General features: G+C 35.4%; 2 protein-coding genes across 5 annotated transcripts; both read right to left on the reverse strand.

The window, feature by feature from the left end:
* Positions 1-106: 106 nt before the first annotated feature.
* On the reverse strand, positions 107-5,238 carry LOC100252589 (deSI-like protein At4g17486). Its single transcript, XM_002285000.5, has 4 exons — positions 4,777-5,238; positions 1,711-1,998; positions 695-775; positions 107-570 (listed from the first exon to the last, which is right to left on the reverse strand). The coding sequence occupies exons 1-4, from the start codon at positions 4,907-4,909 to the stop codon at positions 428-430; spliced, it is 645 nt and encodes a 214-aa protein (XP_002285036.1). The 5' UTR covers positions 4,910-5,238; the 3' UTR covers positions 107-427.
* Positions 5,239-6,363: 1,125 nt separating this feature from the next.
* Positions 6,364-10,149, reverse strand: LOC100247481 (uncharacterized). Of its 4 annotated transcripts, XR_009466890.1 has the most exons (4): positions 9,881-10,138; positions 8,549-8,747; positions 6,755-7,892; positions 6,364-6,677 (listed from the first exon to the last, which is right to left on the reverse strand). XR_009466890.1 is itself a non-coding variant. In XM_059740705.1 (3 exons), the coding sequence occupies exon 3, from the start codon at positions 7,828-7,830 to the stop codon at positions 6,811-6,813; it is 1,020 nt and encodes a 339-aa protein (XP_059596688.1). In that variant the 5' UTR covers positions 7,831-7,892; positions 8,549-8,747; positions 9,881-10,138; the 3' UTR covers positions 6,364-6,810. The 4 variants fall into 4 exon arrangements, 2 of the variants coding, with proteins under 2 accessions (XP_059596688.1, XP_002285038.1); XR_786858.3 differs by lacking the exon at positions 8,549-8,747 and having other exon boundaries at positions 9,881-10,137; XM_059740705.1 differs by having other exon boundaries at positions 6,364-7,892.
* Positions 10,150-12,564: the final 2,415 nt, after the last annotated feature.

Below are 12,564 nucleotides of genomic sequence, written 5' to 3' on the forward strand. Positions count from 1 at the left end.
ACTTTTTCTTAAGAAACATGAATGAAGGATAATGTAATAGGAGCTTTGTGATTAGTTGTAGAAATCAAACAGCTTCAACCTGATTATACAGCAAGCAAATCTGTCATGCTTTGGCAAAGGTGAGTCCTTGAATTCCCAATTCCAATCCCAATCCAAACAGCCTTACAATCATCAATACAAATCACTGTTTTCAAGTTTTGAGTTTCTCATACAACAAATGAAGAAAACAATAAAGGAAAGGGTAGAGATAATGTAAGGAAACTAGTAAACAACAGAGCAAACAGAATAGACATGCATTCAGGTACCGATAAATGCTTAAAAAAAAGGGTGAATGAACACATAGTTTGCTTCAAGCATAGCCTCTCAACTAGGATCAGAACAGCTTCAGTGGAGGAGAATTTCCCTTTTTCCCCATCTTGGCTTACTTTCACCTTTGAGCCTCTTTAACAAAACTTAACTCCTCACTTCCAGCACATTGTGATATCAAGTGTAGCTTATCTTGGTCTGCATCATCGCTTTCTGTTGGATCATGAGGGGTGGCAGTTGAGACAGACTCAGACCCCTCTTCTTCTGGATGTTATATGCCACAAAATCAAGAGGAAAAGGTTGCAAATGTTAACAGTTGTGCAGCTATTTACAGTCACAAATAGATTAGGATACTAAAAAGAGAAGGATTTGAGAAAAAAACTACTACCTGAACAATTGTGGTACTCGGGCAGCTGTTTAACAGTGGTTACTTGAAGACTTTCTGGAAGCAAACAACTGCATAAAGCACCTGAAATTTGGACAAAAACATGCAATTTCATACTTTTGTTGGTTGTTTTTATGGAATTAGCCATATTCAAGTGTAATAGAAATAAAATAAAATGACATCTACAAAGAAAAGTAGATACACCAATACTCAGAAGCACTTCCCTTTATAGGGCAATTTCTTTAATGTCAACAAACAACAACAAAGGCCTTCCCCTAAAGAAAGTGAGATGTCAAACTTATTGCAAAAAAATTATTACAAATTAAGGCAGATCATACACACAGAAATAAAATTAAGGTAGTTTTCACGTATTTAGAGGACCTGAATTGTTAATACACACCATAAAAACAAGCAAGGGATTTACTTGAAAAGTCAAAAAAGGAAAAAAAAAAAGAAAGAAAGAAAGAAAGAAAAGAGAAAGAAAAAGGTATGTTTAGAAATAATGATGGGTTTTTTAAATGTTCCAGAGCAATAAAATGATTCCATTTTAGTCTCCATAGTATTTAATGCCCAAATCAACCATTAACCATGTAGTTATTATAAATGGAGCAACTGAAAGGACTAGGACATCGCCCAAAACAGACTATGTCAGACTAACATAACAGATCAATGCAATTTGCATGTCAGCTACAATGAAGTAGTTTCATTTAAATGTGATCCAAATGTTCGCAAACAATTAAATTTGGATTTTGTCTTTGAAGAGTACAGGACAACTTAATTCATTATTAATGTGAATCCTAATGTCCCTACACCATTAAATTTGGATTTTGTCTCTGAAGAGCATGCTAAAACTTGATGCACTAGAATGACTCTCAGGAAGAACAAGAAACTTGGCTTTTGTCTTCAAAAAGCAGAGAACTTGATGTACTAGAATGATTCTCAGAAAGAAGAAATTTGGATTTTGTCCTCAAAAGCACCAGACGGGAAACCTGATGCACTAGATAAAAAATTCTACATACCTAGCCGGGCAAGACGATTCACCCACCCAGGAATCCGTTTGCCTGTCAATCTCCAGCAGATATCATCTGTAAAATGGTTGCAATTCTTGGAGATGAGGTGATAGGTATCCCCATGATACTCCGCAGCCACATTCTCAATAAATGACCGGAATTCAGAAGGGGGCATTTTTATGCGACCCAATATAATTGAGTTCCTATAGATAAAACCTGGGCAACTTCTTGGTTCCACTTCAAACACTCCACTAGCTGGAAAGTCATGTGCCCCAAATCCATACTCCTTACCATGGACTGTCATACAAAATTGAAATAAACATGTTGCAGCACATAAGATATAATATCATATCACATACTAAAAAGGAAATTTTAGAAAGAGTTTATCACTCTTTTTTTCTTAATTGAAAAAAATCAATTTGCTTCATAGAAAATGAATACAACAGCACAAGAAGGTTCCACCATCCTCTCGAAGAAAAACAAAACAAGGTATGATAAGGAGGGGTAAGCACATTAAAAAAAAAGGCTACAAACTCAAGTTGGTAAGAGATCCATAGCAACAGGCTCTAAATGAGGAACTCTTTGCTTAGTCAAAAGAGCTATACTGTGATTGGCTAACCTGACAATTCAAAGGAACAAACAACTTCAAGTGTCTACCAAAGTCAATAGATTGCACAACCGAGAATCTATTTCCATGGCCAGTCTGTGTCTTCCATAGGGTTATTTAAGCCCAAAGAGTGACAAAAGAGTTTATCATTGTTCTATTTAGATTGCCCAACTAACTTGATTTATATAAATTATTATTAGCAAACTCGTAATTATATCCGAAATATAAATCCTCATTTGTAATAATAAGCAATAGGCTTTGATTATAACAATAAATCAATCTCCCATCCTCCCCACCCTCTATCCTTCACATTTATACAAAATATACATCCATTGTCTGGTTATTTTATTTAAGTCATACAAATGCTATATCTTCCAAAAACCAATGCTTTTATAAATCAAACACGAATCTTCATTTGGAATTGATCCCTACCTCTTGGTTAAACATGATCCATCCCTGCCCCAACCAATCCCCCTTCCCCAAAGCAACAAACAGAAAAAAGAAAAAGAAAAAAAGAAAAGAAAAAAAGGAAGGTATAGTGGGGAAATAAAGATCATAATAAGTGATGTGAATTCATGAGGAGCTGCAGAAAGGCTGCATAACAAATTAGGATACTAGCTTTCAGAAGGTAATGAGAAACTACAGATGATAAGCTACATTAGATTGCACAATATCAGTGAAATATCATAAACTACTAATGCTGTTGATGGGTGCAAGCTGAAGCTGCTCCAAGACATTAGACCCCATGTTCTCGGGGCACTAGGTACGAGGCAGAGTGCTAATTTGATAGGTAACTTTTTTTTTGTCATCCCTACTAGGACTAAAACCCCGAACCTCCCACATCCCCATCCCCAGCCCTACCCTTTGCCACTTGAGCCAAACCTCAAGCACTAGAAAACTAACATAGTCAGCACATATGCATGTTTTTCTGGGCATTCCGTGCCCAACAGTTAGGGGAAGTTGGAACTAGATTAACTGTTTCTAGTAAATTGCTACATGTGTTCATTAATTTGAGCAAATAACAATATTTTTATTTGGTTTATGAATTTATTTCTTAAAATTCATGAAATATTTACAGTTTCTGATAGGAGACCACACATTTATGTTAAATTAGGCAGTTTTTCTTATTTTATTTCTCTCTGCTGTTCCTAATAAATTGTTAAAGGCGTTACCTTCCATTATTCCACTACAGTAATTGAGAAAAGAACTTATTAACTCAGAAATTAGATTTTACTGTTCTTTCCTTAAACTTTTAATTAGAAGTATTTATTATTGGCTAGTAGTTAACATGAAAACATAATGGTTTTAGGCAGCTCCTTTACTGGAACACCAATTAGATAAACAAATCTATATGTCCACAAACATTTCAAATACACAGAGACAACAACAGCTTCTTCATGCCATATCGACAAAGTAAAACAACTAAAGTTCTTCAGTTAGGGTCAAGTGATCTATATTCATCTACTTCACTTAATTGGGAAAAATGTTCCTGTTGTGAAAGACCAAATGTCAATAAACATGGACAACAATCATCTTTCATTGACATTAATTAAACATATACTATATATTTTTTCCTTAAGTACATGTGTGTTAGACAAGGGTGCTTGCCTGAATAATGCCCCAAACTAGTTGAAACAAGCCATGTAACATATATAGGCATATTCTTAGTTCCTTAGGTAAACATGGATGCTAGGGGTTAAAGGCACGTAATAATGGTCCATATTAGTTGAAACAAGGCTCTATTATGATATTCACAGAACCTAAGCATCTTCAGGGCCTTGAGAAATACTGATTCTGACCCATCAGAGCACCATGTTGGTTAATATAACCTAATTCCATGTAACCATATACTAAAGATCTCTTAATATCACATGAATGTGTCACAATTTAAACAACTCCTTAAAAAGAAAATAAAACAATAAATCATTATAACAGTAGAAAGGATATGTCAAATAAAGCATGCAATAGTCCATATTGCAGACACAATTCTTTTCAACCAGAACTTTCCCTGCATTGTCAAAGGATGTAAATGAAAATTCATAGCAGCCACAAAGACACGTTAGTTGTCAAATTAGACCATTTTGATAAGAACCAAATTCAAATAAATTAGTTTTCAAAACATAAGCAGGAAACTTCTTGCCAAGACAGAGATCAGAGTATTCCCATTTTTAATGTAAACATTCAAATCTAAATTGACCCTGTAATACAAAATTCATTCTACTCGTAATGATCAAACCCCATATCGAAATCCACTACAAACAAAATCCCCATATCATCCAAAAAGAAAAACACTAAAGCAGTGAACATCACAAAACAAGAAAACCCCAAATCAATCTCCTCACCGAAACTCCCATATCCAAAATCAAGCAACAAGTAAACAACAAGATGCGAAAAAAGAAGTCCCGCAAACTGAAACCAAGGAAAGAAATAGGGAGAAGTAGTAATGAAGGAATTAGTATGACACAAACCTTCAATGCCAGAATGAAAGATTCCGCATCCGAACCAGTAGATGTAATTATTGAGAGGAGTAAGATCGTACACATTCAATATCACCTGCGTCTCATACTCCGACCCTGAGATCGAAGTGTTGGCCGCTCCCATTTCTATGTGCTTTCTTCCCAAACCTCAAAACGCCATCGTTTGGGTGGACGGTGGATCAGCCGATCACCGGCGTTGGAGGTCTGGGGAGCAAACCGCGGGGCCAATTTGGAATACGAACAGCTCCTCCGTGATCGTGCCAAACTTTATTGGAATAAATTTAATAATAAAAATATTATTATTACGAAGCGTCCGAGTCAGCCAACGAGGCCAGAGGCCGGTGGGTGACTCAGCGAGTCAGAAAGGCGATGGGAGAAGCCGATTTTTTGAGTTTGTCGAGGAATGAGAGGTGGGGCCATTGTTTTCAAGTGGACACTCTGCATCAACGGCTCATGATGATTCTCTAACGTGATTCCCGCCTATAAAATGATTGGGCCTTTTTTTTTTTTTTTTGAATCAAATCAAATTTGACTGAGAAGGAGGAAGCTGCCGTTGCTTGTTACTTTCACCGTTTACTCCTCTTGACTACTAGTGTCCCCGGGAGGGCTAAAAGTTAGGAATAATAAAATAATTTTTATTATATATTTATTATTCAATCATAAATGATCCTAAATTTTAGACTTTAAAAAAATAATTTATATTTATATTATTTTATTTTCTATCATTCTTAACTTAATTATTTTTTACAACTCTCAAGAAAAAAAGTAAAAATAATTGAAAACCATTAAAAAAAAAAAAAGGGAAAAATGTGTTTCTTAAAAACGAAAAATTGTTTTTAAAAATTGCTTCCAAGAAACACCCTAATTTTTTATTTTTAAGAGTGAAAAGCCAGACAGTAGTTAACCGACCCCTCCTCCCTCCTCCCTCCAGAGTTGTGGAACGGTGGAAGAAACACAGCCAAGGTTATATAATCCAAAAAGCGAGAGGAGAGTCCTGGTTGAACACGGTATCCAAAACCCAGACCAAAGACACCCAATCTAGCTTTCACTTTCAGGCATGACTCACTCATGAGATCCATAGGAGAGGGGACCACCTAATATGCAAGCTACATTTGATCACTGATATACAAGTAGAAAAATAGCTTTTTGGCAGATGGGTCGGCGTACATATGCATTTTTAAATTTTATTATTTATTCCCTACAAGACTCATTTTTTACATATGGGTTGGCGTACATAGTCTCATTTATTTGTATACTCTTCTTGTACCTTGTCCCATTGCACTATCATGGTAAATCATTTCCTCTATAGACAGAGGGGCAGAGAGGAAATGGTTTCGCATTTTCCTTTAGAGAGAGGGAGAGATAAAAGTTCCAAACTACCCTGGCTGAGGCAACGAACAACTACACGCCTTCTACATCAACCATATTGAAGTGATGACTTTGGTTGAAGCACTTGCACTTCGGCTGTGTTGTTCATGTAGCATCATCAGCAACCATAATAACTAATCCCCCAGTCCTCCATAAAAGCACTATTACACTTTGGAAATATGCAGAAAATGAATGATAAGAACACTCTACTTGGTTGTTGGTAACTCTGCTATTGTGGAACCAACGATTGTGAAACTAATTCAACCTTTACCAGTTCCAAATACAAACAATTACGGAAGTATTTTGAGCAAAAAGCAAAAGAAAGGACATCCTGAAGAAATGCTTCTGGACTAGATTCAAGCTTCTTTAAAGGAAAAAAAATTACAATTTGTTCACTCCTTTGATACCCATTTCTGTGATTTCTAGTAAGCAAGAGAACCATTCCACACACTGGAGGAATGGTTTCTGAAGCACAAGCAAAAGATCTTGCATTTCTTTGATTTTTTCTTCCCTCCTTGTTCCACCTGAAACACAATACAAACAATTGGGTCATACGTATGAGACCAACAGCAACCTTAGAAAGACTACTGCTGCCACTCACCCATGAACCCCCCCTTAAACAAAATGTAACCAAAGAGATAATAAATTTCTTCACAGTCATGGCTCGTTGTCTGGTGTTGTCCTTCGCTGGGGTCGGGCATGCCTCCAAGGACCTGATCCACCATCAGAAGACTCGTTATCCTCATCTCTGGAAGCAGAGCCACTTTCTGCCTCATAGCTCTCCCCCCAGAGTCTTGTAGACCTCCTTCTGATAGTCAGTTGAGCTCTGGCTCTGGAGGTACCAGACCAGCTGCTGCTCCTTGAACTAGAACTAGGACGGAAAACTCTAATAAGGAAAAATACAGTCAGCCAACCACCTTCATCAATTGGAAGAATGCTGTCATCACCCCTTTCTTCTCCAAATGAAGATTGAAGTGTGCTAAGCAAATCTCCAAGATCCCTCTGTCGCTCCATTCTTCTCCAGTTACGCTGCCGTTCTGGGTCAGCTTCTGATGGCCGCACAAGGGGGTGCTCTAGCCTTGCATGCTTCCTGAGATCCGTATATGTACCACTAAAATCACAAGTCTCACAAGCACAGCTTCTTGATTTAGCATTCATGAAATGACGAGCAGGCTCCACAACAGTCCAACCATTAATCTGCCCCCGACAGAGAGGGCACACCAGCTTGGGCTGGGTCTTATTCTCACAAGACATGGTATGCATGGTGAAGGGACCTTCCTCACTCCTCTCTCCATGCAAATCGACATCTGTTGCTTCTGAAGTCACCATGGGGGACAACTGTGTGTCTGAGGGTGGCATTTCTTCTTGCAGTGGTACTGTTGAGGAGGATTCTGAAAATGACTTGCGGAACTGATCAAGACAATTGGAGTGGCGATAGCTGGTGTCACACATGTAAGGTCTACAGCCCTTGTCATTGGAAGAACACAAGAGAAGAACAGCATTGTGAGGATGTTCCATGCAGACAGGGCACCTAGCATCTTCCCATTCTTTCACTTCCTTCTCGGTTTCTGAAGATTTTTTGGGTGAAGATCGTTTTCCACGACTGGAGCTACAAGGGAAAGGAGATGCCCTGTATCTATCAAAAGACACAGACCGATCTCTTCTATCCTTTGGCATGTTCAGATGTCGAAAATATCAGCAAAAAACTAAGACTACCAACTCCTTCCCAAATGCAGCAGCTATAAGAGATCACATCAACAAAGAAGCACTTCAAATAAGCGATTGCACAATAAATTCCATAAAACCATTAGCCTTTTTTTTAAAACGTATATATATATATATATATATATATATATTTTAATTGATAGGCACCATAAATGATCAGCTATTATCCCAGAGTTCATTCAAAATACAGACAAACAAACACAAAAAATTCCAAAGTTTTAAAATTGGAGAAATTTAATAGAAAAGAAAATGAAAAATATCATAACAGAGTGAGAACAATCAAAACAAAAGACTTTAGTGGAATAATAAAAATAATATCATGCATAAATACATTTGAACAATGCTGAAATTTTTTAAAAGATCCCCTCTTAAACCAATCAAAGTATAAAGTAAGATGGACCAACTTTAGACGGTAGCGTTCACACAAACCAATTCCTACGATTGCTTTGATGAATTTAATCCAAACACCATGAACACTTTGCTACATCCATTAAATAAATGAATCTCTAGGGGACTCAAGTGCAGGTGCAAAACCTGGTCACAACTAATTAGATGGCATTAAACCCTGAATAGAAAGCAGTTTTAAGAATAGCATAAACAGCACAAGCAGGACAACTGAAGCAAGAGATACACAGACAGGAAAGAGAGCTGCACTTCCAAATCAAATTACCAATATCTGATACCATGGCACTGTTGATAAGCGTTGGATAAAGTCATCATCTGCATTAAGATGTTCATGTATTAGATAATCGAGTGGGACTTCCAACCTGCATGTTGAACCATACGCTAACTTTGCTCTCGGATATAGCATAATTCTTTGAAGTGATGATGACCATTAAGATTTTTAACTCCTTATGACTTTCTATACACTGCAAGACATTATCCAGTATCCATTTAGTAAAAATGGCCAGTACAACTAATGGGCAGACAGAACCACATAATTAGTTACATATCTCATCCAAATAAACCCCTAACTACTAAACACTTGGAATCACTTAATGAACCCTTCTTGCTCTATACAGGACCAAATCATTTTGCCTCATTAGTCTAATCTCGTGAGACACGTTCAGGGCATTGTTTATTTGTTTGTCCAAAAGACTTGCAAAAAAAACGAGAAAAGAAAAGAAAAGAAAAAAAAACCTAAGTACTCTGAAAAGATTAAATTACACCCAGACTGCTAACCATTATTCCTGAAGATTAAATGTTTATAACCAATATTGTAATCGAGTAATGGCTTCTTCCAAATACCAGCTTCCAATCAACAACAGTTGAATAGAATAGATTAAATGAAATTGCTCTTCACCATATGAAATTCCAGCAAAGAAAGGAAGAACAAATATAACTGCAAATCATATTGATTAAACATGGGGCTTAAACAAGATTCACACAAAAACGCAGCAGAAATTCAAAACCTCCAAATTCAACAATTATCAACGGGTAGAAAAGGCCAATGTGCTCTTCTTTTGTTTTGGTTTTATACTTGCTTCCATTTGTCATTTTTGTCTATCATATATGGCAAAGAGCCCAAAGGATTTATGTGACTTAACACCCAAGAGCAGTTAAGAGTAACAAAGACCTGGATGAACCCACGCGCAATTTTAATTTCAAAACTTAACAGGCGAAGTGAGATTTCTTTTTCCAATCCAAGCCACCCCATAATTTAAAATTTTTGACAAACAACAAGTTAAGCACAAACACTTCAACCCAACCACAATTCAATCAAACAAAACAGAAACAGGCCAATTCGTAACACCAATCCATACACAAAAGCCCAAATCTCACACATCTTGAGCTCAATCCCAAATCGCCGTTTCAAAATCCATTTACCCCAATCTTACAACCTCCAAAACTCCCAAAGCAAGAACAAAACCCAAATCAAAATACAACAAACCCTAAAAAACGATCGGAACCCAAAACAACCCCAAAAAGCCAAAAATTCACCAGATCCAAACGGAATCGGACCCGACAGAAGGTAAAACTAGGTTTTCGATTAGGGATTTACCACAACTCCAACAGGTCGATCAAAAAAATTCAATCTTTCTTTGCCTCTTCAAAAGAAATATAACTCACTTCCAATTCGATTTAGGTTGAGAAGATCAAGAAACCCTAAGAGGAAATCAAATTTCGGAGGGTGAAGCAAGAAAGCTAAGAGGCAGCTTTCTAGGGTTTCTTCCTGTGGCTTTTAGAGAAAGATGAAAATTGCTGGGGAGAGAGGTATTAAGCATCGCCCATTGGCGGTGTGAACTGACGTGGACGTCTAGGGTTCTTTCGTGGGTACTATTTGAGTTTAAAAAGCATTATTTTAAGTCGGCGCCGTTTTGTATTATTTGAAGAGCACCGCTACGCGCTCCTGACGCGTGGTGTTACGACGATGCAGTGAAATTAGACGACTTGTCTCTAAAGGGTTAACTTTAGAAGCCAGGCTGGCCTTCCAAGTTGGGCCGTCTCGATCTCCACCGTTTTTTCATCTGATTTTGGAAAATGCATTTTTGAATTTAATGTCCTTTTTGATGGAAAATACGAAAACAATTTTTTGACATAATTTATAAATTCAAAATATGAAGTTATATTAACTGAATTTTAAAGATTTTAACATTTATTTGATAAGTGTAGGAAAGTCAATATTTATGAAGTTTATGTTTTAAAAAATAATATTTTTAAGTTTGATTATGATTAAGAAACTATTGGTTTAAGATTAATCCATAGGATTTTATAAATATATGGGATGAAAGAGAGAAAGACGATGAAAAAAGAGAGACAAGAGTAATATGTAAATATTTTCCTTATTTTATCTAAATCAGCTATCACAATTTTAAAACACATGTATAGTGTTAACAGAGACTTATATTTATATAGTGTTAGAAACTTTCTTTCATATCCAATCTGAGATATCACAAATATCCTTCATGCAAACACAACATATTCGTTGTCTCATGAGATTATGGAGCTAAATAGAAAAACAATCTTTACACAACTAAACAAACCCGCACATTAGGTGCGAAGATTAACTCTAATACCATTTGTAATAACTCGCACAAAATCATGTAGATATTATTCGTTTTTGGCCTAAAGAGACTCTCGTGACTTTAATACGTGTCTACATGATTAAAAGAAATTCATACTTAAATAACATTAGAAATTTTTCTCTTCCATCTAATGTAAAACATCACACAAAAGGTGTATTGGGTTTATGGTAAAGAGAGTTCTAAGAGTTTGAAGTATGCATTCTTAAAATTTATTAATAAATTTAATCTCTCTTTCCCTTAAACTTAGATAATTACACTAAATTGCATAAATATTTTTTCTTATCTATCTATTTCATTTTAATTTTCTTGTTGTGTTTAGGTGTTGTGATTTTTCCTTCTTGTGTTTTTCTTAGTATTAGAGTTTTTGTTGGCCTAACAAGTGGTATCAAAGTCGTGATGTAAAGATTGAAGAAAAATTATTTTGAAGATGATTCCAATGATAAAACATGATATTGAAACTTTCAAATGGGAGAATAGTATTTGGTAAAGTACTATTAAAAAAGGTTTGATTTTAGTGCAACAAAGACTTCTCAAAAGCATTACAAGAAACTAGATGAATTAGAAACAAGAACCATAAGTGCTATTCATTTTAAGTCTAACTCTTGAAATAAAGTATAGTGTTTTGAATGAGAAGTCTCCTTCTATTATATGAGAGAAGTTAGAAAAAAATTATATATCAAAATACCTAACAAATAAGTTATATTTGAATAAACAACTATTTGTGTTCAAACATAGATGTTAAGATTGATGAGGAAAATCAAATAATTATTTTATTGACATCCCTACCAAAACCTTTCGAGACTATGGTGACTATACTTTTAGTTAGAAAGACGATGTGAACATGAAAGGTATTATGATAGGAAAGATGATTGGTCTTAATCACACTTTTGAAGGGATATGAAGTGTTACTACTATCACAAAAAAAGAGATATATCAAAAGATATTATGAAAAAATTACAAAGCACTAAAAATGAATATATCAAAATGTACTATGAAGAATTAATAAAGCACTTATAAGTAAAAAAAAAAAAATCTCAAAAGACTTCAAATTCTACTAATGTTATTGATGAAGATTTTTGTAAATAATGTGATATTCTTTTTATTATAGTTGATGAAAATTTCACTAACTCTTGAATCTTAGATTTTGGATGTTCCTTTTATATGCATCCATATAAGAAATGGTTTGATATCTATAAGGAATGTGATGTTAGTATTGATCGAATGGACAATCATTTAAGCTCGAAAGTCATTAGAATTGACACCATAAAGGTGAGGATGTTTGATAATGTTGTGAGAAAATTGGATAATGTTAAGCATATTCCTAACTGGAGGAGAAGTTTAATTTTTATAAAGATTTTAGACACTTTGAGCAATGATTTTTCTGCAAAGAATGATATTATGAACATCAACAAAGGTGTTTTTATAACTATGAAGGGGAAAAAGATGAAAATTTTATACTCTTTGATTGATAAGACAATTTTAGGTAGAATTATGAAAGTAGAGTCATGTCATGAAGAGTCTTTTGTTCAAGTTCAAAAAGTTGATGACGATTTATACTCTTTGTCAGGGTTTTGTTTCACCTCTCCATTGGTGGACCATAATAATCAATTTTTTCATTTTAGACTAAGACACCCTAGAGCTTTGAAAAATTAACAATCTT

The sequence above is a fragment of the Vitis vinifera genome, chromosome 11 (assembly GCF_030704535.1).
Source record: "Vitis vinifera cultivar Pinot Noir 40024 chromosome 11, ASM3070453v1".
In the NCBI taxonomy this organism is placed as follows: Eukaryota; Viridiplantae; Streptophyta; class Magnoliopsida; order Vitales; family Vitaceae; genus Vitis; species Vitis vinifera.

What these genes read in the sequence shown, in the direction of transcription:
- LOC100252589 (XM_002285000.5), bottom strand. Translation starts at nt 4,909, where the DNA reads ATGGGAGCGGCCAACACTTCGATCTCAGGGTCGGAGTATGAGACGCAG. An exon ending in GAATCGTCTTGCCCGGCTAG is followed by an intron (nt 776 to 1,710) that starts GTATGTAGAATT and finishes TCCAAATTTCAG; the next exon opens with GTGCTTTATGCAGTTGTTTG. An exon ending in CGAGTACCACAATTGTTCAG is followed by an intron (nt 571 to 694) that starts GTAGTAGTTTTT and finishes TATAACATCCAG; the next exon opens with AAGAAGAGGGGTCTGAGTCT.
- LOC100247481 (XM_002285002.4), bottom strand. Translation starts at nt 7,830, where the DNA reads ATGCCAAAGGATAGAAGAGATCGGTCTGTGTCTTTTGATAGATACAGG.